We start from the raw sequence: 25,935 nt of genomic DNA, 5'->3' as shown, positions 1-25,935 counted from the left end.
AAACCTTTTATGCCATGCTACCCCAATGGTGATGTTTTCTCTAACACAGAATCAGCTTACTCCTTACCAGAAAATCAGTGTTCTTTTTGTTCAGTAAAAAACTTTTTCCCCAACTATGTAAATTCTTCTCTATCAAGTCCTTCACCTTCTCATGGTCTCTTTGGGAACTCTAATGAGTTACGCTTTCATTAAGCTTTTCTAGGTTCTACTGCTTCATGTCCTTTTCACTTTTAAGCCCTATTGAGCCTGGACTTGTGCTGCTCAAGTGAATAAAGTACTTCTCTTTATTAATTGCTAAGTGCTCAGATTCCCTTGGGTTTGTTTTGTTGTTTTGTTTTTTGTTCTCTTGAAGATTGTGTTCTTACTGTTGTTTTAGCAGGACATGGAACAATTAAATAACACTATGAGCACCTGTCAGACAAGATAAACGAAGATAAACGGCTGTGACTACTAAATTAAAATCTCTGTAGGAGAGGAATGGGAAATGATGCAGAACAGCAGTGGCATTGGAAGAAAAGGTAAAACTATTTCAAACGTACAAATTACTGAAACTGTTTCAGAACTTTTTTAATTACTCTCTCATTTGAAAGTATTATTTTTCTTCATGTTATTCTTGTCTGGTTTCAATTTGCCTAAAATTTTGAACTAAAGGTACAGTGTTCAGGCATGTCAGATCTGAGTGTTGCTAGTATTAACAGGTTTTGTTGTGGAGGTTGTGGTGACTTTTTTTTCTGGACTTCGTGCTCTCTCTCTTGGCTTTAACAGTGAGAATGACTGTGCTCCTGTAGGTCTGACCTCTCAAGGGATTGGTATATGGATACATCTACCTGTGGGCAGCTCGATTTGTCAATTGTACACTTCTGTCAGTAAAAGAACAGGCTCTGCCCATGGTCTGGGATGCCATCAGCCTGTTCTTACACAATTCAAGGGACCTGATCCTACATAAAGCAGGATGCAGATTGCTTGTGAGACCAGATGCAAGTTCAGCACTGGACTGGAATGATATTATTGATGATCATGCAAGTGCTTTTCTAACTGAAGTTCCTTAGGGGACACAGTTAAAAAAATCACATTTATTCTCAATGTTTGAAGTAGTGTAAAAGTGCTGCAAAATAGTAGCATTATGTAGCATATCATGAATTTGGATTGCTATGTTTGTCACTAATGGGAATGGATTTAATATTTATTTGTGAGGGATTATGAAGAGGTTATTTTTTTAATTGGAAAATTAATTATATTTTCACATAAATTAATATTATTATTAATTATTATTATATGCATAATTTTATTTCACTATTATAATGGTTAGTGTTTTTATACCTTCCATGGAGTCACATGTGGGCTTGAAAACAAACTGGAAATGAAACCTATTTTATATCAGTAGGGTCACAAGTACTTGCTATAATACAAATCAGAAGACCAGATTTGCCATGGCAGATGCAATAAATACTAACATGTCTGTATTAAAAGGAAAAGACTGTGGACTCTGGCTACTTCAAAGAAACATCATCTGATATTAAAAAATAGAAATTAGAAAGCACGTGTTTCTTTGACTACAGTTTCTCACATCTGGAAGCAGTATTCAGAGTATAGCAAGCTGGCTGTTTATCTTGCATATTTTACATCTTTAGTTTAAAATTATTTTTTAGAATGGAGTTGTAAAACTACCTTGTTTTCTTTTTTTTATCTTTTTTTTTTTTTTTCCAATGTTCCTAACATATGTGGTCATTGGGCATGGTTTTGCTCTATTTTAATGGTGCATCCACCCAAGTTCAAAGTGGGGAAAAGAAACATCTATAGAATGAAGGGGCTTAAGTAAATTATTGATACTTGGGAAAGAGCATTCAGCTATTGTGTTTGTTAACTGAAAACAAAATCTTGCAGCTGGTCAAACAGACAAAGTGTTAAACTTCTGAGAATAGGGGTTGAAAACAGTGGAGGTTCATGTACTGTCTCTATGGCCATATTTTGAATTTTGTGTGCAAATATGATCATCCTGGAGAGTAAATGGCAGAACTGAAATTCTTTACATGAAATGCTTCAGAGAGCAGAGGAAATGAAATGAGATGATGCAAAAGAAAGCTATAATTTAATGAATGGCATGGACAGTTGGATGTATTCTCCATAATTCTAACTGCTGTTGACCTAATTTCTAATTTTAGCCTCCAAGCAACGTATGCCTGTCTTCCCCAATTTAAATAAATACAATGCAAAAATGCACTTTCTCAGTTTCTAAAACTAAACTAAAATTCTAAAATGTCCTGAGACATGACAAACAATTGCTTCCCTGTACACCTCCCCAGCTGTTGAACACAACTCACCTGTTGGAAGTTACTGCCAGAAATTACAGCAGCATGCCAGGGAAAGGATCACTTTGGACTATCTCTGCTTCTGATAGTGTTTTTAAAGGATCTCTTCCTGACTACAGTGGTTGCCTTGGCCCAGCAGGACAGTTATAATGCCACCTCATCAGCAGCCCAGATTGATTTCCCAGGGTTTCTTTTCACTGTGAGTCTTCTGCCCTTCATAAAATTTTGGCAATGTGTGTTACTAAATAAGCTCCCGTGGCATCACCCACTGTTCAGTGTTTTTCTACAAGTTCATCTAGAATCTCTCTCTTTTTATACAATCTGTCCCATGTGAGCAACACTCTGGAAATCAGAAACTTCCCAGTGTCTCTTCTAATGGCTTTGCAGGCCAGGAAGGAATCTCTTGCTTCAAATAGCTTAATTACCAAATGAAATGGACTGAAAATTGTTTGAGGACAACCATAGTATGTTGAAACTCAGAAATGCCATATATGATGCATTTTCATCCTGCATAGAAGTTTGTATTTAAAAAGGCTCATAAATGCAGTGCAATTCTAGCTGGGGAAAAAAAAAAGGCCGGTTTTTGTTGTCTTTTTTTTAGCTGGAATCTGGAAATTCTTCTAAATGGTAGATAAAACTTAAAACTGCTATGAAGAGTAGAGTTTTTCTTCTCTGCAGCTTTGGACTGTCACTCAGTTCTGAGTCCATGGTTTAGAATATATTTGTTCATCTTGAAAAGGTATTGATTCTGCAAAACCTTGCTTTGCTTCAGTTCTTCTTTAGTATGTCTAATAACATGCCTAGCATCTGAATTTTTAAGTAATTGCTGAATTATGCCTTTTAAATGCAGGGAAGGTAAATACATCTTCCAGTGGCATCTACATTTAAGGCAGGATCTGTGTGTGTGACAAGCACAGATATGTTGATTCCTGTGTACCTTGTCATTAGCTATCCGTGATAAGACCCCTACATAAGGACAAGAGGATTTTAACTAGACCGGCCTAATTTCTCCCTTATTTAACATCTGGACACTGTTGGAAAAAAGCTTGTGGCCTTGAAGGGCCAAATGTGGTTTCCTGATCCCTGGCTACCTTGATAAAATGGTGAGGGATTTACTGTTATCAAGTGCACTGAAAAAAATGAAGTGCATTTGGAAAGCCTCTGGGTGAAGGTGTTGGTACCTTGGAGCTCTGTTTTTCCATAACCCCTGTTGTTCACCAGCTATCCCCAAATCCTGCTCTCTGCTTTGCTCTTCTAGGGCTCATTGACAGATAGAAGGGTGTCTTGAGACGTTTTCTTATGGCAGGAAGTTTACCTATATAAGAAGAAAACCCCTCAATATGTAGCATCTTGGAGTTTCATCTAAGGATTTAGATAATCCGTACTCATCCATAGCCACTGTTTGGAGACTTGCAGTACAGATAGAATCAATGAACATTTGTAGCCAGACCAAAATTACCACTGACCACCTTCTACCACAGGACTCTAAAACAAATTCATTTGACTTCAGTTTATTTTTCTTGGACATAGAATAGAACATGTGACCTGCTTTTGTATCTTGCTGTGAGGATGTTTTGTTGAGGAATACACTTAGAGCAGGTACTGGGTGTGCAGCTGCAGTGGGAGCTGCAGGTTGCACCTGGGTGGGAGCCCCAGGCAAGGGGCTGTGACCTGGTGCTGTCCCTTCAGGCAGCAAAGGGCACAGGGACCTGCGGCACCAGCCAGGGAACTGGACACTCAGGCACAGCAGGAGCTCAGCAGAAAGACCCCAGACTATTCCAGGCATGGAGGGCACAAAACCTGGGCATTCCTTTGTCAGGAGTCCTACTGCAGAGACAACAGCTTGAGCAGCTTTTGTGCCACTGCAATGCAATTTAATTACTTAGAGAATCCAGACATCTGAGACTCTGCTAGGGGACACTCAGGGCTGAGCCAAACCCTGTCTGACTGTGAGTGTGGGGTGTGCAGGGACCAAGAGGGCATCCATGGGGTCACCAGAGCCATCTGCTGATGGGACTTTGGTCCCAGCAGTGGAAGTCTTGGTTGCTGGGAATGTGACTGACAGAGTGGCTGCTGGATGGTCAGACAGGGAAGTTTCCTTAAATATTTGGCAAGCTTGCTCAGAATTATGTAATAATGAGACATTGCCAGCTCATATGATAAAACATTTCTCATCACCCTGCTCAGCAGGATCTCAGGGGAAAAGTGTTATATATGCAACTGTAATTATGAAATAGTTATTTTGTATGTCTACATCGAATCTGTAGATATATAAAGGAGAAATGGGTGACATTTAAAGGCATTGCCTTTTTATTATTACTGTTAGGGTTGTAGAGAATATTAGACATCTTTTATCTCAACTGTGTCTGGGTTTGTGGCATGCATTTTCTTCTCTGTGTTCACTGCTGCTTTGAGTGACAGCAGAGTTTGAACTCAGCTACATGCATGGGGGTATTACAATGTCCACAAAACTCCCAAGAGCTTTCCCTGAGGAGTCTGTGGGACATAGATCCCAAGGCTTACCTGCCATGGTTGTGGTAATTGTAGAGCAGGATTTATATTTAATAGCAAAGAACTGTCAGAACATTCTTACAGCTTTTAAAACTGTAAATAAGGAAGGTAAACAATTATATAAATCAGTACACTTGCTTTATATGCACATTTGGATGCTTGAACCATGGCCTCAAATTGACTGAACAGTTACACAAAAATATCATTGTAAGCATTTGAGTCATTCAGTGTCATAAAAGTCAGCGAATTTTTAATTATATTAAATGGGATATTGTTATCTTAATATTTCAGCTTTCCCTTAAAAGCTTTTTTTCTTTAGTGAGGCACAGAAGTGGAATATTTATGAATGCTCTTTATAGTGTTTGCATGATCCCTTGATATTAAAGTAGTATTACTGAAGTAGTTATTTTGTTCTGCTTAACAAAACCAGAAGATTACAATCAGATTGTTTAGTCATACACACACACAAAAAGTCATATTAACAGCAGGACTGGTGTTTTATTTTTCAGTTTTTTAGAAGCTGCACCTGCTAAAATAGACTAATGTGTTGCAGGATGCTTAATATTACATGAATGTTGCAGGAACTGTTTTTGCCATTATGGGTGGATTATTGTAACAGTAGTTTCCTGATGACATCATAGTAAATTCCAGCTGCCCAAACAGTTATTTTCCAGAAGAGGTTATCTGCAGTGCACTTGTGCAAAATTACACTTAGAAAGGGCACTCATAGTTCCGTTGGGACTTGTAAACCAAACATTTTGTCAAATCCATAGTAAATACAGAATTCTTTGTTTTCATTCTGTGTCAGTGGTAACAGTATGTGCACTACTGTAATTTGTGATTCTGAATTAAACAGACAAAAATTATATTATGCGAGACGAGAAATGGAAGTCTGCAGTGCAAGCTTCCTGTCATGAAGGGATAGATAGCACAATGGTTCTCAAATGGGTGTTTTTTCTAGAGAATGTTTTGGGTGGTGACTAAAAAATATGGATAAGGGCCCAGAGACTGCAGTACCCCCATTGAAATGGTACCCTTCATGTCCAGTGAAGGCAAGAGTAGCCACAGAGCAGGAGAGGATGCTGGTCAAGAAGCTGGCCTGAAGCAGTAGAGATTCCTTTTTGTATGGGATGTTAATATATAGAAATATATGCCTTTCCTAGAGTGAATTTTGATTAATTACTGCTATTTGGGTTTTTTTGTTTTGTTCTGTTTTTAAATGGTAACTTAGTTGCTTGAACAAGCTGTTTAGGTAATGTGAAGGCTGCATTAGAAATTATCATGCCTAGTCACACAATTCAGAGGTTCTTTCCCAGTCTTAAGCTGTAATGAATATTGAGTCAAACATTTCTGGCAATTGCTGAATTTGAAATGTGTATTAATATATATTTAATGAAGAATACACAATCTTATCACTGACTCTTCGATAAATCTTGTAGCAGGAAAATAAAATCTTGGAGTCCTACCAGATTGTCGGACCCTAAGAACATCAAATAACTCTGCCAATTTCTTTCTAGCAAATTACGGTATTCTGAGGGGATTTTAAATAACATGTTGTTCCAAGGATCATTTAATTTTAATAATGGTTTTTATTACTGGTACTAATGTATGTTGAAAATGTCCTGCAGTTTTTAATGAACTGTCACAACATGTCTGTGAATTGAATAACTTACCATGATTACACACACTCACTTGGGTAGGGAGAGTGGCAGCAGTGGAGAAGGTTGGCGGATTAACTCTTTGTAGAATTCAAAATCTTCCATCTCACTGCTCTGGTCATTGACTTCTCTTGCACCCCATGATTATTTGCTTCTAGTTATCAACACAAGTAAGAACCTGCCAAGTTAAGAATTTTGATGTAAATCCTGCAAAAAACAATCTATTGGTTCCCTTCAATCTTTTATTCTTCTCAGCGTTCACATGCAGTATAAAAAAAACTCCATTATTTCCCAGCCATTTCCTCTTCCCCTGACACACTCATGTGCTTACTGGTATTGCTGTGCTGTCCCACTGGACTGACTGCAGGTTTGTGGTGGGTGCAGTTAGCTTCCATCCTTGTGAGTCCCACTAAGCGCTACGGGAATGGTTCTGGTCAGCACATGGATCCAACATACATCCAGTGCAACCACATTCTCTAGGAAGGAAATCTTCAGGTTTATGACTTTTCAGACCTCTTTAGTGACAACAAAAGTCTTTGCAGTCCCTGTAAACTGTCTCACTGGAGCTAGTTTGGGTCAGTGTTGGCTTGTCCTGTGCGTTTGGCAGAGCTGTAGGTTTATCAGATAAACCTGATGAAAATGAGCAGTGTGACTCCTGTGTCTCTAGGACACATGTTATGCCAGGCCCTCTTCTTGCTCCTACATAGTGCTGGAGATTTCAGAGGTTCCTGGATTTTATGAAATATTGGCACTTAACCACTCTTAAATTTTTCTACAATCTCATTTTGATCCATGTTCAAGAGGAGATTCATTCTTCTCTGGAGAAAGCTTTGAAGTGATAGAAACATGTAAAAAAATAGTTTTGCTTGCTGACAATAATTCAACTTGATCCCAAACAATTTGTAATGAAAATATTTTTCTTCTCACTAATCCAATGTTACAAGAATTACAAGAGCAGATCAATACCAGGAAGTATAAAACAAAGTATTACTTCAGATATTAAGCCACAAATTGATCTCCTTTTCAAGCCTAAAGTAAGTGCTGCATCAACATGTTTCAAAAATTTGAGGATGTTCTGAAATGTGATAGTGATAGCCCAACAGAGGGAGAACAGTAATTTGTTTTATGCAAGCATGTTAACTCTTTGCAGTCTACATCTACAAAATCCTGTTGTCTCATTTTGCACTCACACATTACATCAGTTACTTATCATTAGTTATTAATAGCTCTCTGACTATTGCTCCACTTGGTTCTGATAACATACAAGATTGTCTCTGGATAATAACAATCCTTACTTGAATTAGAAAGAACCACCAGTACTTGCACACAATCCAGCACAAGTCTCGTGCAACTGGCAAAGGATTCCAGAATTTATGACAAGAATATTCTATTCCAAACATATTATTGACCAAAATAATTCCTTCTTAGGAAAATAATGACAATGCCAGGTCTTCATATCACAGAAGATTCTTTAATTTTCTTAAACAACTGATGACTCTTCCAAATCTATACTGACTAAATCATACTGACCTGTTCTAAAGAAAGTAGAGGAAAAATGTCTGAGAAATTCTAGAATTCTTTAGAAAAAGAAACAGGTAATAGAAATTTATGTATTGTACTTTTGTTTTAAAATGCAAGACACAATATTTTTGAGGTCTCTTTTCCCTCCTAATGGGCAGATGTATGAAAGTTGTCTTTACACTACTGCAGGCATACAGAGCTTTTAGAAGCTGCAAATATCACTACTCAATTCACTTTTTGATGATTCTTTTATAAGCCAGTAAGAAAGATTGAAAGGAGTTGTGTGACTCTGAACAATTTGTTCCTGAACGTGCTTTTTGGGCATTGAATATTGCCATGGCTTAAGTGTAGAATATTTGAGCAGTCAGCTTCTCCTGTAGGAGTGTTTGCCAGGTAGGTGCAGTGACCTGGAAAAAATAGGGTTTGCTTTTTGTGGGCTGCTTCTGCCCTGATGAGTGTGCAGAAGGAGCACTCAGGAGTCTGGGGGTTTGGTTCCTCCCTTCCTAGTGTAGGAGATTGTGCAGGGAGAGGTTTGGTGTAGTTTTTTGTTTTTAGTTTTTTGTTGCTGTTTTTGTTTGGATAAGGGCTGCTGTTTTTTCCTGATCATATAGATTCTTCTGAATTTCTTTTTCTTGTGCAAATGAAGAATTTTGACTGGACTTGAGTAGTTTGAATCAGTCTTTTTGATCCAAACCTCTTTCACGTTCTAACAAGTCACTCCTCTCAAGTAGAGATGACCAGCTGAGCAGTCAGAACTCCTATCTACCCTAACAGAAGTTACTTCTGTGTTTAACTGTTTATTAGTATGAGGAGGAAGGAAAGTGGTAATTCTCAGGTCTTGGCCACCACTGATGCTTTGTCAGCCAGTTGTGGTTAGCTTGATCATTTAATTACTTTTCCAGCACTAAGAGTAAATATTGCTTTGCAGTGGAGAACAGAACAAAACTGCAGGTGTCCCTTCAGCAGAGCAGGACAGCTTTTCTCTAGTCTAGCCTTTTGTTGTTAGAGCAGTGTTTCCAGCTGTGATACTTCCTTGTTGCCAAGTAGTAGTAAATAGCTGTATAAATCACAGTAATGCTTGCACCATTTGGGTACAGCCAATTGCTTTTTTACTCTAATGGGTGTACATATGCTAACTCTCATATTTCAAAGTTAATTGTCAATATTTCTGTGAAACAGATATCTTTGGGAATTGAAGAATGACCACATTTGCAGTGCTTCGTCTTCAAACTTCATATTTCATTCCTCACTTGAAACATACACAATTTTATATAAATTCTATTTTTAATTTATTTTCTCCAAGATTGTCTTCAGAACCAGAAGTCAGTAACCATTGCCTGCCTAACCTAGAGTCAGTAACAGTGGTGGGATGTTTGATTTAGGACAGCAAATACAGATAAGTTCTGTCGATGCAACCTGCAGGCAGAGCTCAAAATGTTTGAGAGATGTGGTGTTGTGACTTGGTACTGGCACTTGCAGTGTGGAGTCCAGCAGAGTTTTGCTGAGTGTTGCTCATGCTTCTCAAGAGGAAATGGGTATGCAGGGAACCTGTGTGGATGGGAAGCTCACTGACACTGGAGAAGGATGAGTGGAGTAGTGAGAAGACTGGAAAGGACTAGTGTCCTGAGTTGTTTGTTCTCAGCTTTCTTCTCTGCACAGAGCTATAGGCATGCGCAACTTCTTGTAGACCTGCAAACAGCAGTTTGCAGTAAAAGCATACACTCAAAGCTGAATGAGGTGTGAGACTCGGGTAGCTCTTTAGGGTGAAGAAAAGGAAGAGCATGTGTTACGTAATGGATAGCTTTGGGTTCGTGCTGATTAAAGAAACCTGTATCTCTATGGGCATTTTCTGTCTTGCAATTGGAGTCAAAATAGATTTTGCTGACAGGAAAATAATAAATACAGGTAGAAAAATCAGACTGCTTGTTATCCTTTTGTTCAAAGCATGTTGAGATGGACCTGAAGTGGAATCCTGACAGAGTTTCTCATCCAGGCTCATTTGAAGACCAGGAGACTGATTTGAATTGGCAACGCAACGCAAATCCCAGTCCGCTGATTAAAGATGATGGAGAGCTGCTTATGGATGAGCATCTTTCCCCCAGGAAACTGGTGAGTAGACATCCAACTTTTTAATGAAGTGGAAGAGGCAAACTGGCATATACAGAGCTGTATTAACCTTCCAGCTGCTATTGTACTGATTGTAGATTGTTGCCTCTCTGACATTTAGATTTCTGCGTAAAGTAGATTCTGTCTTATGAAAGTATATCAAATGTTTGTCCTCCTTTTACCTTGTTTCATATCAAAAGTATTCCCAGCATGAGTGTGGCTGTGTTTATTGCCAGGGTTCTTGAAGCACCATGAAGAAAAGCACAGGTAGCATAATTATAGTCTACACAGATCTCATTAATGCCATCTGGAATACCTTGGATCTCAGCAATAGAAAAAGAATTTACATTACTCTTGTTCTAGAAATTGGAAATATAACTTTAAAGCACAACTTTTTTCTGAGTTAGTGAAATCCTCTGTCCTGTTAAGAAACTGTTTAAAATATTCTGCAAATGATAGAAGTACTTTCTATACATGTTAAAGTGGGAGGAATTTCAAAGCATATTTGAAAGCCATGTTCCTTTTAGACTGGGGAAAATGATTTTCATACACAGCCTGTTGTAAAAGAGTAACATGCTGAAATCTTCATGAAGGAATTCACTTTATGAAATATTTGTGAAAGAGTACTTGATTGCACACTGTATTGCACTTGCTCAGTCCTAATTAAGGGTGAAATCCTGTGGGATGTGTAGGAGATGACCAAACAACGTCACTTTTCCATGCTAAAGGAAGGGAGAGTTGAGAGCAGGTCTTGAGGAGAGAGGCTTTCTGTACTGCAGACCTACAGAAGAACCTCTCTTCTGCTGGGGAACATTTGTGAAAGACAGATGGGGCTGCCAAGGCTGTGGCTCATGTGCCCCAACAGCCAGGGGGGTGATCGCAAGCGTCCATAATCCCCCGTGTATCCACTGCACCAGCGGAGAGACGTGAGCTTCTGCAGGGAGCATATTCCAGCTGCTGGTTTACACCACTCCCTAGCCACTCCCAAACTACATTCCAGGCACCATTTTGACCATGTGCTGTAGATTAGACAGAGCTATTGTTCCCTAATTAGCCAAGTCTTTTAGTGTTTGTAAAATGGTTGGAGATGCAAAAACCTCCTTCTGCAGCGTGGATATTTTAAGCATTCTGGAGAAAAATTGCTGCATGGTTGTATGGTCTATGCCATTCACTTTCCTTTGGCTCATGAGAACCTCCAGCCACTTCTTGGTCTTTTTTTAAAATCTGGCATAGAATTGGACCAGTGTAATGTGTTTGTGACCTACAATAGCCTGTATAAATCTGATGGGAACCTCTCCTTTTAGTCTGTATCATTAGGGCACGAACCAAAACCCATTAGAGTAACCAAAACAGCTGCCCTCTGACTCAATCAATTCTGAAAGAAGCCCTTAGGAAGTTCTTTCATTGGCATGAATTTCTCTTTCTGAACCTCTGCTGCTTTTAGTTCACAGCAAAAAGTAAGCAGAAAAATATATGTAAGGCAATGTTACCTACATCCCATGAAGTTACTGTTTATTATTTGTAATTTTTTTTTTTTTAAATGCAGATAAGAAGTTAAATAATTGAGGTTTGTGGGCTTTGAGATTGTGGGTTTTAAAATTTGTAAGGAATCTCATTTCAAAGATTCTTTTAAATGAAGTACACTGTCCTGCTAATTTTTCTGGACACAGTTATTTCCTGCCCTGGAACCTGACATTTTTGTTGGCATAGCTGGGATACTTCCTGCTCAGAGGAAAAACTACATGACATTGTCAAGGAAACATTTACAGTGTTTATAGCTTGTTTTAATAACATGCCCCATCTATCTATTCTCTGACCTTTGTGTTGATCAAATGGAAAGCACTGCTGCCATAAATTTACTTCCTCTGGATTTGCAAATGTTCAGAATGTTCAAACATTTAATACAAAACAAGTCTTCACATGTATAATTCTTTGGGGACCCACATGCCATTGACAGTCAAATGGTTTGAAAGTTTGTCTTGCTTAAATCAATATAATTGCAATATCTTTTTGATTGTCTTATTGTTGTGAATATTTTAGGAGTTATTGATTGTATCCGTTGAAGTGCTCTGAGAAGGAAACTAATAGACTTTTATTATACAGGCTCATTAAAGTAAAATTGTTTTACATTCAAATAAGGGCATGGGCCACACTTCTGTAGTGTTGTGCAGGCAAATTTTTGCACTTCTGATGGATGTTCCTGAGGAAGGTTTTTTCCCCGAGACACATACTCAGCTTTACTCCTTGTCCTCTCAATGGTCTGTCTTGCACCAGTTCGGTTTGAGTCTGGGGAAGCTGCACAGTCTGGTTGTGCAGACTCTGGATTGGGCACCTTGAACTGCAGCCTGCAGTCTCATTTCTGCCTGCACATTTGACTCATTTTGCCCTTTTTCCAGGGGGATGGTGTCTATTTTGTAGTGAAACTGCTACCAGTCAGTCTCCATTAACAGTCTGCATTATTAAGAGCTCTCTAAAACTTGTGACACTTGTGTTCCTTCACTTTTTTATTCACTTGCTGCATTGTTTTCCTCCAACAAGAGAGAAGTTTGGCTTAGACTGTTTTTTTGGGTTTTTTTTTGCCTTTTTGCCTTCTTGAACCATGTAGAACAAAAGACAATATCTACAAAACCATTGGACCATTTTCTTCCTCTCCATTGTGAATCCCCTCACTTAGACTTTGTGCTCATTCACCACAGTTTGTAGTTTTCTGTAGCCTTGTTTCAGCATAATGTTCACTTTTAATCCTGTATGGTTCCATATTGCCACTATGTTAACCACATCTTCTGTTTTCTTCTTGCTGCCAGCTCTTTTGCTGCAGTATCGTGTAACATCTTTTTATATTTGAATGTCCTTCATCCAGGCTACAGTTCAAAAGCTTTTGATACAAGGGTTGGTATCATTAGATGTCATTTTTATTCTTTTGAGTATCAATAGTATCAATATCAATTTTCTGGTGTATTTTTAAATTTTCCTCTATATGAATAGGCATTGTTGCTTTTCCATTTGTATCTGTCCTATTAATATTTTCAGCTCTGTATTTACCTAATTATTTTCCTATTAATATTTTCCTGCTGTGCCCGTTCTTATGCATGGTTTTCAGATATTGTAGAATACCAGGGTGAGCAAATTCTCACTTTGTTCTGAAAACTGGCTAACAATGGGCAATTAATTTTAACTCTATTAGGGCTGTGACACAGATTTTTCATTAAATGTGGAGAAACTGAAATTAAGGGTGCCACCTGTCTTTAATCACTTTTATATTTTTTTCTATCAACCCCCATCCTCTCCCTGCTGTTTGCAAAGGATCTTTTCCTGACTTCCACTAAAAGCATTCCACTTCTCAGAAGAAACTCATTTTACAAGGTCAAATGATCTTCCAGACATTGTCACATTATAAAACCCAATCACGTTTGTGTGTGATCTTTAGAGAAGAAAGGAAGTATTCTCTAATTTTGCTTTTTATTGATCCTGCTCCAACTAATCATGTTTTCCAAACTTAGCAACACGTGTTCGGATGTGGTGTTCAGTTTTGTTGCTCAGGAGGTTAGGGTGTATTTCATATGGTATGCACTCATCCTCATGGGAAAAAGAAAATGCTGGAGGGTCCTGGAACAACAGATTGGATTCTTGCTGAAATGGCTCAGTTGTTTCCTTTTTCTTTTGCAGGAAATTTTCTTCACAGTTCTAAGATAAATGGAATTGAGGAAAAAACTGGACATCCAGAAAGTGCAGAATCTTGATAAATTAGGTAGAGTAAGGGAATGGAAGCAACTGAATTTGATCTGCTGAGTCCTTCATTAGAAATGTATAATATTATTTTTTTTAAGTTTGAGGGGTCCTCTGGAGGTCTGCCAGTTTGATCTTCTGTTCCAAGCATAGCTAGTTTCAAAGTTAGTTCACATTGCTCAAGGAAGCAGATAGTAGAGGTAATACTGTGAACTGGAAAAAAAATAGATTACCAAGCCTCTTTTAGTTTTAGCGCTTTCCTTCTATAAGTTCCTCTCCTAACACTGATATCTCCACAGTAGTGAAGTTGTCATATTAGTGTTCATCCTGCTACTTAGGCATCTGATGTTTTACATTCAAATTTTCACATCAGGAATCTTTATATGCATGCACATACATATACATGCTTTTGTATGAGAAGACTCAGATATTCATTTGCTTACAGCCACCAGTGCTTAACTAGCATTAAAGGACATTGCAGTCTTGACTCTTCCACGTTCAGTGGCACAATCTTGAGCAATGATTGTAGCTACTGTCTGTGTACCTTATTCCTAGATAGGAAAAAGAATTAATGTTGGGGTATAACTTTTTTGTATCTCTGTGAGAGAAAGTAAATCCTTAAAACAAATCTAAGCAAAAACTGCTGTAAGAATATCTACTATCCTGTCCACTCCTGACCTGTCTGTTAATTCAGCACGCTGGTTTTTTCCTCCTACAGAAGTGACATGGGGTATTTCTGGGTGATCAGATCTCCCATCTTGGTTCTGGTCCCCTACATGCCTGCTGAAGTTTGCAATAGTTAGATTTTCCAGCAACTTGCCACATCAGATCCCTAATACTAGTTTAAAAAAAGGTGTCAGAACTGTGAATCCCCAGCATGAGTCAGTGAGGAGCTGAACTGTAGATAGCAAGACTAGGCAAGGGCATATCCATGTGCATCTGCTGGCGTGACATGGGGCTTCAGCTCAAGAATATTTACTAATGCATCCCCCACTACTTAAATTTCATATTTACTTCCCTCATCTACACTTCCAATGTAAGCCAAGAAAATCTCTTTTTGTAGCACCTAGCTAATCTCTTCATCTGAGCTGAGAGAATGTATTTATATGTATATGCAGAAAGTAGTGAAATACAGCTAAATATTTTAGTTATGGGCATTTGCAGCGTTTAGCCATTTTGAAAGGAAATTTGCGCGTGGGGCCACAGAGAAGTTCTGTTCCCTTTCATTTAATCACTTAAGGCCTATTAATTTGCTAATGTTTTTCTTCTTGGAAGAAATATTTTGTCATGCTTTTAGCAACTTTTTTTTTCTCTTTTTTTTTTTGTGAAGGAGAGATTATACTTGAGTTGGGAATTTGAAAAAAAAAAGCAATAAACACATGAATGGACATGAATCTAGAATTTGCATACAGGTGTAGTATTCAAAGAGAGCAAGCTCACCACTCAGGAATTCCTGTCTTAGCCAAATTAATCAGGATCAGCAAAATAAACACACAGCTGGAAATATTTCTCTGACAGCTGTATGCAACTTGTTCATCAGCAACATGCTTACTTTTCTTAGAGTATGTGAAAAATCTAGGGAAGGGAGAAGACATCAGTTGTGTATGCCAACGTTGACTGAGCAGATATTATTTGCCAATTAAGGAATTTACAGATAGCTGCAAGTGAGACTTAAACTGGATTTCCCAGCATCCACAGGTGACTCTCTGCCCGTTGGGAAGCTCTGCAAGCACAGAAGTATTTTTCGCTTGCAGCTTTTTACAGAATACTTACTGGCTTTTCTTGTCAGTCAGAGAGAAGCTTTTCAAACCAGTGCACAGTCCCCAGTTGGCCAGACATTTGGGCAGACATTTTGCATGGTGGGAATGGTTTGTGAAACATCATGGGCTTGCTTCTTAAAATACTGGCTAAATTATTTACCAATAGCTTCTTCATGAAAAATAATTTTACTCCTATTTTGAAGAAGGTGAAAAAACATAAAGTGAACTTTGTTCGTCTTTATTTTACTTACCCTGTATTCAAAGTACCTTCGCAGACTTGTGCAGTGCTTTACCATGGAAAAATGTGTCCTTTCAAATAAACAGATTTACAGTGGAGGGTAAAACTGCTGCTCAGAATCAACCTTTCAGGCCACCTTCCTGAACATGATGTGCCAGAAAGATTTTGATCTTTGATCCTTCAGAAAACAGCTTTGCCCAACTGATACCTACCTTGCAGGACTGCAGATGGGTGGCAAGCAGAGTCCTCTCTAAACACCAACACTCAGCTTAGAATTGTAATTTTTTTTTGAGGTATCTTTTTGATCTAAAATAACTGCGAATATATCCTACTCTTCACCTAGAACTGATCCTTGGTCCCTTTCTGTTTGCTCTACGTGGAGGCTGAGCAGCTGGAAGCAGCCAAAGATACACCTAGGTGCTAGGGCACCTTCATGTCTATAAGCATTCTTGGGGCACAGGCAGAGACATTCTGTCCCTGGCTGTCAGAACAGTCCACTGAGCTAGGGGCAGGCAGTCATTACCTGAAAAAACAGTGGGACACCTCTGAATTAGGACAGGAGCCTGTCCTAGACCTGGGATTTCCCTAGGAATGAAGAGAGACAGAGCACTGTAGCATCACTTCTATCCACATGGTGCCAGACATCTCTCTGTCCAAGCTGTGAGCTGGGTCATGATGTTTTTTTTCTCTTGCAGCAAAATTCATCCAAAATATCCCTCCTTTCAAATTTTGGTGAAGGTTCCCATGCTTTTGACATTAAACAACAGCATAAATAGAAGCTCCTGCTAAATAGGTTTCATCTTTGTTTAGATGTTTCCATGTCCTTCCCTAAATGTCCCCCATTCCTGGTGTCAGAATTTTAGCTGTGACATGAGAAGTATCACACTTGAAGGTGCACCAGCATGCCAAGAATGGTATCTGGAGAGTAGTAATGTCCTGTCTTCCACAGGAACCACTCCTCACATACCCTTCTCTTGAACTGCCACCCTGGCCTTTGTTCACTGACTGGCTTGCAATCAACACCGGGGTCTCAGTGCTTTAGTGCCTTTAAATGAGCTCATGTCCTCCATCCAAGAGCATTTCCCAATTCCTTCATGTACTACACTAACTTGTGCATTCCACAGCAAACTGGTTTCAAGCTGTCCTAGCATCTCCTCACCCTCAGCAGATGGAAGGACAGTTATTGTCATAGAGGCTCTTGGAAATACAGAACAGGGAGGTGGGCACCGAGAATATATGGAGTTTGTCGCATCTGGCCAGCACACGCTTCAAGGCAACTATCTATAGCTCAAAGAGCTGGTGATGACAGCCAATAACCCTTTCCAGCACTGGAGTCACAGTTCTGCCTGTTGCAGTACAAAAATACGGGTGCTCTAAGCAGCTCATCTCTCAGGCAGTGGAAAAGGTACAAATAATGCATCAGAAGAGGAAAAGGAGGGCAAGGAATGACACTGGTAATCCCTGGTATGAGAAAAAGGAATAGGGAACCCTACACAAGGAGAGAATGTATCTTCATGCAGGTTTTATAGTTGCATTTTGAAAAAAAATATCAGGGAGCAGAACGGTGAAGGGAGGCTGTCTGGAATACAGCAGGGGAAGGACAGCATGCAGGGAACTTGCAGACAGCAATGGAGAAAAGGACAAAAAAATGGAGCAAAGGCTCCTTGGGGTGTTAGGACCTTTTGCTACTCAGCTGACAAAGTATGTGACCCTAAGCTTATTACTTGTTCTGAGACTTTTTCCTGCTCTGATGTAGACTCGTAAAACTCATAAAAACTATTTTGATGGGGAGCAGGGAGGTATTTTTCAGAAGCTTCTTCCTTTAATGACAGTGAGCTTGTATCCAAATCCAGCAATCCGAGTGCATGGTTTTATGCCAGGACATCAGCAAGCTCTCGTTTCACACATAATCTTGTGCTATGTGACAGACAGTGTCATCTGCTGAAAAGGGTTCATTTCAAAGACATGCAAAATGCATCTTGCCATGAGGGATCTTGTGTTCACTTGGAGGGAGAAAGCAGTCTGTAGCTGTTAAGTTCGCTGCCTTTGCAAGAGTGAAACACAATTTGTGGTGGCTGCATGGGGATAAAGTCTTAAAAGTTTTCTGATGTTCAGCCTGCTTAAAATCACAGTTTACAAAAAAATTAAAAATAAGATAAAAAGTAATTTTAAACATAATGTTTTAAAAATAGTTCAAAAGCAGTTGAAGATATTGGATAATTCTGTTTCTTAGGAGAAAAAATCAAGACCTTATAAAAGGGGACAGTTTTTCAAGAAGGTATGCTTAGCTTTTTCTGGAAACCATGTCCTTTTGAATCGCCATCTCAGTCACACTCAGACTGGTTTTGGTCCTTTGTAAGAGGATATGGAACTTCAGAGGAAGTTGCAGCCACTTGCACGCAATAAGTGTTACCTAATGAGCAGGAATGTCATAACCACCATTTTTTCCTTGCAAAATTAACTGGATATTCTGGTGGTTATTTTTCCTTCCCAAAACTCATAAACAGAGATCATCCTACACATTCCCTTCTAATGAATAAGTTCTCCCTTATTAAAAAAAACTAAAGAATGTTGTAGCTTTTTAACAGTGAGAAATTTTTTCTCCTGTATGTGGTGGTTACTGAATGACTTTCTGCCTTCACCTTAACTAAAGGCCTAGAAGGTTGGTGATAATACTTTCAACCCCTGCTCTTGGTTGCATCATTGAGGAGAAACCGATGCCAGGGTCAGACGTCATCCATTTCTTTGAAATGGACATGTTCAGCCCCACATCCTAACTCTTTTAACACAGGAAGGTGAAAACTTAGAAGTTCCATCACTATGTATAGCATCAACAATTTCAGGCAGTCAGCATGACAAATAAACCTCTCTTCTCATTTCTCAAGGATTGTTTCAGACTCCACTATGAACTACTAACCCATGAGGAGGAAAGGATAGAGTTCTTGTGGTCTGCTTTGTTGAATTCATGCAACTTACCTGATGCAAAGGAGGTGGTGGGATATGCACCCTGAATCCGGGAAACTGGGGAGAGAAGTTGGATCATAGCAGGAAGAAATAGCAGATGAGAGCAGTAATGATATTGCTTCAGCTCCTTGTGGAGTTGCAGTCTGGCATCTTAGGATTTCACATCCTTGCTGTAGTTTTCGCTGCCAGTCTTAGAGCTTCCCTCTCTCTTCTGTGTATAGCTTATGCTTGTTTTATTCCTCCTGCTTACCTCTGTCACGGCAAAATGTACATGCATGTATCAACACAGACTTCAGGATATTCAGAAAGATTCGGGAAGAGTCTACATTCACACACACATCCTTGCTTAGTGCAATGGTTCATCCAATTACTACAATTTTGTCAAGATAATGAAGAATTTTGAAAACCTCTATTTGCATTGCCTAGATATTTTCAAAGAAATTCATAATTCTTGTAATTAGTGTAGTCTTCTTACAGAAAAGTGAGCTGCTTGAGCTAAAATCACATATCTTTTTTTTGGGTTAAAAAGGAAACAGTGTGTTTTGTTTAGTTTTACTACCAGCACCTTTTGAATTACAAGTGATGTTTAAGGTTAACACTTTCTGTCTGTTAAGGATTAGTGCAAGACTTGTGCAAATCTTAAAGCATGGACATATTGTTTAAATGGAGCTAGCTGGCATGTAGGTATGTTGTTGGTTTGCAGCTTGAATGTAACCCTGAACCGTGACTCTTTAAGCAATGTGTAAGTTTTGGGAGACTAGAGTATTTTTGGGCTACAAGGAAGAAAGTCTTTGAATACTACATTCATTTCAATGTGATTGCACATCTAGCCATGCAGACCTGGAATATATGTTGACAAAACACTGGTTGAAAATCTTTCTACACCTTTTTGCTGCTGTGACACCTGGTTTATTGCATGAGAGTACACATACATTTCTGCTTATCTTCACAGAAAATTTTGGCAGGGGTAGATGATCTGCAGCAAGTGAAGGTCCTAGAGATGCGAGTAGACACCAGAGAGATCAGCTTGGGGAACTTTGGTAAGAAAACATTTTATTTTCTACTCATCATCTTGAATTTTCCTTTATGGTGAAGTAAATAGACTTTATGGTGAACTGAACAAACTGTTTAATTTGCATATCAGGTTGCTCTTGCTAGAAGAGTACAGTGACTGATGATTCTCTAACCAACAGCCAGTGAAAACTACTGTCCTCAAGAGTTCTTGAAACACGATCTCCTTGTACCTCACACTCTTTGATCTTTGTCTTCTTGTGTGAGCCTCTGAATAGGGCCGGAAACTCTGGCAATGAGATGAGTGACATGACTTCTGTCTAAAGCCAATTAGTTTGGACAAATTTTTCCTGTATGATATGCTAGGCCCTAAATGAGCATTTACTCTTGTCTCTAACAAAACAGGAACCAAAGGTCAGCTTCTCTCCACTATGAGATTTCCCTGTGACTAAGGAATTGCCAGTGGTATCAGGTGGCTTATGCTTCCAGCAGCCTGTCTTTGCACCCTCTGCAGCCTCACTGAGCTGTGCTGTAAAATGAGCTGGAGGCAGATCCTGTAGATACATCATTTTAATGAGCCCCAAACAGCCCTAACACTTCTCATTCATTTTTATGTCATCATCACTGAACCAGGGAAGTGAGAAGTACCACAGGAATTCCCTCTGTAGCAGAGTTAACACTGAGAATATAAAGCCTTGCAATTTTTTCCAGTTCTAGCAGTCATTTTCTGACATTTGAATTCCTACCACACCCCAGTCCATCTTCTGCTACACTGAAGCTGAGTAACTACTGCAGGGTAATACTTTCTGGGCTAAAAAGAAGCCACGTCCCCAAAAACTGTGTACTGGTGCTTTCAGACAAGCAGTTAATTTTTCATATGCAAATGACTAATGCAACAGCTGACTAGCTTTAATGTGTCTTTTGATGTCTATTTGTCAAGAATGGTTGAGCAAGAACAGTGAAGGGGGCTTTTGCTTTGTATATATAGCCCTTTTGTACTGGTTATGCTGCTTATTTCCTGAATTAGTCTCTTTCTCATAGGCACTTGATAATTTAAGGTAAATTATATCAGTTTCTTTCAGAGATCATAATCTATTCAATCATGTTCCCTTCAATTGATAAGGAAATCTCATTATGCCATTTCTATAATGCTCAAAAGTGGTGCTCCCATTCCTATGCCATTTTACATTAGCTGTGACTGGCTAGCAAAATGTTCCACCTTCATGACTCTTCCCTTTCCTTTCCATTACTGGAATAAATCCATTCTCCTCCCCATAGTTAGGCTTTTGCAACCTTTACAGAATATGAAATACAGAGCAATATGTCCGTGATGCAAATAATTTCCATCTTGTTTATCTCCCACTGTTCACATCAAGAGTTGGCCCTTGAGGGCCATAAAAACCAGCACCTGCGGGTCCCCACTGCTTTTTAGAATAACAGAACATCAAGACTGCTCTGAATTTCCTTCTGTTTTGTTTTTTTTTTAAGGTGTGTTTCTGATTTTTCTTCCTGTGAAAATCTCTTTCAGCAATGTCAGCAGGTGGCTCAGGCAGAAAGTTTACTTCTGTTTCTTTCCATTTTTTTCACATGGCAGATGATTTTTAGGCACATGGAGTAAGGCCTAAATGTTTAGGGGTTTTCCAGAGCAGTTTGCACCCCCACTGTGAATGTGAGCAAGACTGCTGTTGAAGATGTTGGGCTCATTGCTTGCTCCCTGCTGGCTGCCTGCCCCTGGTACTGTGCTGCTGACTGGGTCTGTGGTCACTGGGGTCTGGAGAAATAGCTCTAGGAAAAGAGTAGGGTAAGAAGCAGAACAGCTGGAATGACAGACATTCCAGAGTGACAGGATGTAAAGTTTTCCCCCCATTACGACAGTCAAGCAATAGGAGTATCCAGAGAGGTTTGGAGGCTCCAACCTATCACCATAGGTTTTCAAGTGGGAGAAGACCTGAGCACCTTGATCTCACAGACAACCTGGCTCTGAGCAAGATGCTGGGCTTGAGACCTCCAGCTGTTCCCTCCAGCCTGGACTGCTCTGAAACTCGGTATTTCTTTTGCATTTAAAACCTGGCTAATAAGCTTTCTGTATACAAATATTAAACTACTTCACCTTTTACATCACTTAAATCACTTCACCACTTCACGCCATATTCCTTAGTTGTGGATGGTAGATAAGAGCATCTTTATCATCAGCAAATTCTTTAGATGATTAGTCCACACTCAGTAAACAATATTGCTTTGACTGTTTTTATGTGCAAAGACCTATTTTAGGTCATGCAAGGTCTTAAATGGCCAGGTGAAAGTGTTAAAAGCTACGAGATTGCACATAACTCCGAGTCATCTGGAACCTTGCAGCACTCAAATCCCAAATTTACACCACAGTTTTCATTTGAAAAACATTTCAAGGTTCCCAGCCTGTGTAACAGACTGTTACACAAACACTCAAGGCCTAAAGATTTCCAGAGTGATTTAAAACTTGTTGCTTGATGTTTTTCTTGAGACCATTCCACTTTGGGATGTGCTAAACTTTAAAGCACCATCCTGTTAACCTTGCCCAGTTTGTCAGGTCTGCCTCTACAAAATGGCATGATGTGGTAGGGAGGATAAGTTACTTTTCTTAGGAACAAGGGTGAAAACATGAAAAGACTGATATTGAAATACTTTCATGTGATCAGTTTTAAAATTAAGGAAAGACTTCATGCCAGAGCTTAAATCTGAATCTTTGCAGGGCTTGGGGTAATTGCTGAATTCTCTAGCTGTTTTCAGTGCACCTTGCTGAGTGACAGATGAAACCCTGAACGCCTTGGCAAGTCTTGTATGCAGCTTTGCATATCTTTGAGTGGATTTCTGTGCTCCTCAGCTGCATGTAGACCTCAGTTCATATTCAAACAGAGGGACTGTTTCCTTTTCATTAGCTTATGCTTTCAGTTTTGATTGTTGACAGGTATGGAATTGTATTCATGACTGGCTCATAGAAATTCCTGTTAAAAATAATGGTGGGATAGAGTAATTTAAGACACTACATAGTCCTCTTATTTCAAAGTAATTTTAATAGCTCCAAATCAAGTTACCCACAGTGCTGTTCGCTGGCCTTTATTGAATTGTTGCCTGCTGGTGGCCAGGCTAAGTTGATTACGTGTCTGGAGATTGCCACTTCCCTTGCAGGCGTTTTATCAAGGCAAAGCTCTGCCAAGGGTTCAGGAGTAGCCATGTGCTATTTCTCACACAGGGTCATCATCTCTCTCTCCTCTTGCCCTGTTTGCTGGTGCTCCTGGTGCAGAGCCGGGACACCTTTGCTGTCAGCCAGCATGGCAGCATCAGGTGCTTGCCTGGTCACGGAGCAGCACAGAGGCTGAAGGAGCAAGTCTAGCACGAGTGTTCCTGCCCAGGATGGTCTTGGCTTAGCTGGTACTGACAAACTCGCTGAGCAGGGTTTGGACAAGCCCCACAGCAGAGCTTGGGCAGGGTTTCCAGGAGTCACAAATATGTACAGGAGCTGTGTGCTTATGTGAAACCCTGCACTGATGTGTTTTCTGTGAGATCCCCACCTTGGGTAGCTCTTCTGCAGCTGCCTTGGGTTTGTCTGAAAGGGCTGTGGTCTCACCTCCAGTTGTATTGCCCAATTCATCCCAGAAATGTGAAGAAAAATGTGTGTGTAGAAATAGCATCAAAATGATGTATCTTACTTGATCAAACACAGCTCAAGTGAACTAAATAGGCTGTTTAATTTGCATATCAGGTTGCTCTTGCTAGAAGAGTACAGCCTGTTTCCATATGCCTGTTTTGTGTTGTAAGATCAACAAAGCACAATGATTGCCTGATGCCAATGCAAGTGTTTGTCAGTAATTTCTTTTGTTTGTCTTTCGCTAATCCATATCCAAAAGACACAAGTCAAGCCACAATGATTTTTTGTTAACAACAGCAAAACAAAGATATATGATGCTACCTAAAAAATACTTCATAATGTAAACAAGAAGTGTTTGAAGTGTTTTAACTTGTAGAAAATAATAAAACTGCCATTTTGGCTGCTTTCTCTTTAGTCCTAGTCAGTTTTCTAAATGTCACCTGCTGTACCAGGGCACCTTGGAAAGACACCTACATTGCTACCCTGCTTGTGAAGTGCAGCGCTTCAGGCAGTGTTGTTGCGTGTGTATATCTATCACTTTTATTCACCTGACTTGCACTTTAATTTCTTTCTGCCTTTCATTTAGTTTTGTTCCAGAGGTACAGTAGAATAGTTTATCACTATTACAGTATTGGTGGTTAGTAATTTCAGAACCATGTAACAAAACCAGTCTTTAGTGGAAGGGAATCGTAGGCAGATGAGATAACGCTGCTCGTCATTCTGAATTCTCAGCCTTGTCCTGCAATCATCAGCATTTTTGCAGACCATTCTTGTTTTTAAAAATCAAAATAATACAAAGGGAGGCAGTTTCAGGATAAGGAATATATTGTCTGTACTTCTAAAATTAATATTAGAAGTTAATACTGTTGCATTTTAGACTTTTTATATGTTAGTATCATGTGTCCTTGCTCTGAGGAAAGATGCCATGAGGGTTAAAATTAAGAAAATTAGAAATACACTGTTACATTGGAACAAGTATCTTGTCACCTTCATTTTACAATTTTCTCTTCCTAATTTAAACTTCTGGCCTCTAATCTATTTATAAGGATTTGGGACTCTAAAAACCAGGAAAATCAATGGAACAATGAATTCTTAGCACCAAAGAACAATTACATATTGATATGAAACTTAAAGGAGGGAAGAACCTGCAGACTTGCAGAAATTGCTGGCAGAATTTTGCACTACCACACAATGTATACTTCTATTTCAAGCTAGAAAACCACACATTAAAGTGTAACACTTCACAAGTGTCCAGGGATACATTCTGCCAAAGTGCAAAAAAATATCTGAGATGGAGGATCAAGTGACAATAATGAACTAACCAGATGTGAATATTATATTATCAGCCTGTCACTGAGCCTCTTTGGATCCTTTAATAGCTGCTTCTTTCCTGAACCAACCCTAAATGCATTCAGTGAAAAGCTTTTTCTAGGGCAAGTCTCTCCATTTCTCTTGACTCCTCATTCAAATCTTCTGCTTAACCCTAGTCCTTAAAACTCTTTTGCCTTATAATACTTTGCAACAGCCTTTGCTTGGTAACCCTTTTACCTCTCCAACAGAATCCATGGCACTATTGCTTAGTTTTGAGCTGGGACTGGGGAGGCTACTGCATTCCTCTAATTTTTCCCTTTAACACTTCGTGGGATGACATGTAATCTCTCCGTCCTTGTCAGAAACAGGATAGAAAATTTTTAGAGTCTAGATGGTTTTTTTTTAATTATTATTATTTTTTAAATTTTATGGGGGATGGGGGAATTCCTTAAAGCATGATTTGTATCTGAGGAAGTCTTTGCTCAGTAGCTAGTATGACTGCTGTGAATAATTAACAGAGATCCTAGTATTTCCTCTGTCAGAACTCCAAATTATTTTGTTGCCATATATGCATATAAATGTATAAAACTTGTTTGACATGAGAAAGCATACCCTGCAGGATGAGGATTATGTGTTGTAATTTGTTCTCCAATTTTTGTGGATTGTGGAAAATTATTGAAAAACAAGGCTCAAACAATTGCATTGTGTGTTTTGAATTTTTTGTATTTTCAAAAGTGCTTTGCAAAGACATGAACTTAAATACTTGCAGTACAGCATGAAGATCAATATGTGCATTATGATCACTCCAAAATAACATGAGATGTAGATAATGCTTCTATTAAAACATGATTTATTAAAATATTTTTGCCATAAATGCTCTTGTTCTGTTTGGGGAATGAACAACATGACCTCCTTTCTTTGCTTTTGAGATCCCACTCCCCTTTCTTTTTTTTAATCCTTTGCAAAGCACTCAACTGATGTTCTGGACACTGGCAAATCACCCTTGCCAGACAGTGATTACTTAGAGAACTCATAAAAATATTTGCCAAGAATACATTTTAATGTTTCAGCAATGATCCGATTTGTCTAAAATTGGTATTACTTCTACATGATTGCATGTTATAGGAGGATGCTCACCAGCCTTGAGTCAATTCTGCCAGTGGGAATGGGTAAACATTTGTTACTGTCCATAAGA

At 39.1% G+C, this 25,935-nt stretch overlaps 1 protein-coding gene across 2 annotated transcripts in view; it reads left to right on the top strand.

Moving 5' to 3' along the window:
- LRRC56 (leucine rich repeat containing 56) overlaps nt 1-25,935 on the top strand; it is a 69,050-nt gene that overhangs the window by 9,572 nt on the left and 33,543 nt on the right. Inside the window, exons 3-5 of one of the 2 annotated variants that reach the window (XM_058829043.1) lie at nt 380-518; nt 9,993-10,108; nt 19,746-19,833. In XM_058829043.1, the coding sequence (XP_058685026.1) occupies nt 485-518; nt 9,993-10,108; nt 19,746-19,833 (238 nt within the window). In that variant the 5' untranslated portion in view covers nt 380-484. Of the gene's footprint in view, nt 1-379; nt 519-9,943; nt 10,109-19,745; nt 19,834-25,935 lie in introns of those variants that run through there. The other variant, XM_058829042.1, reaches the window with a different exon arrangement.

The sequence above is a fragment of the Poecile atricapillus genome, chromosome 1 (assembly GCF_030490865.1).
Source record: "Poecile atricapillus isolate bPoeAtr1 chromosome 1, bPoeAtr1.hap1, whole genome shotgun sequence".
Taxonomy (NCBI): Eukaryota; Metazoa; Chordata; class Aves; order Passeriformes; family Paridae; genus Poecile; species Poecile atricapillus.
The sequence above is the reverse complement of the archived record's forward strand: the minus strand, read 5'-3'. Positions and strand labels throughout refer to the sequence as shown.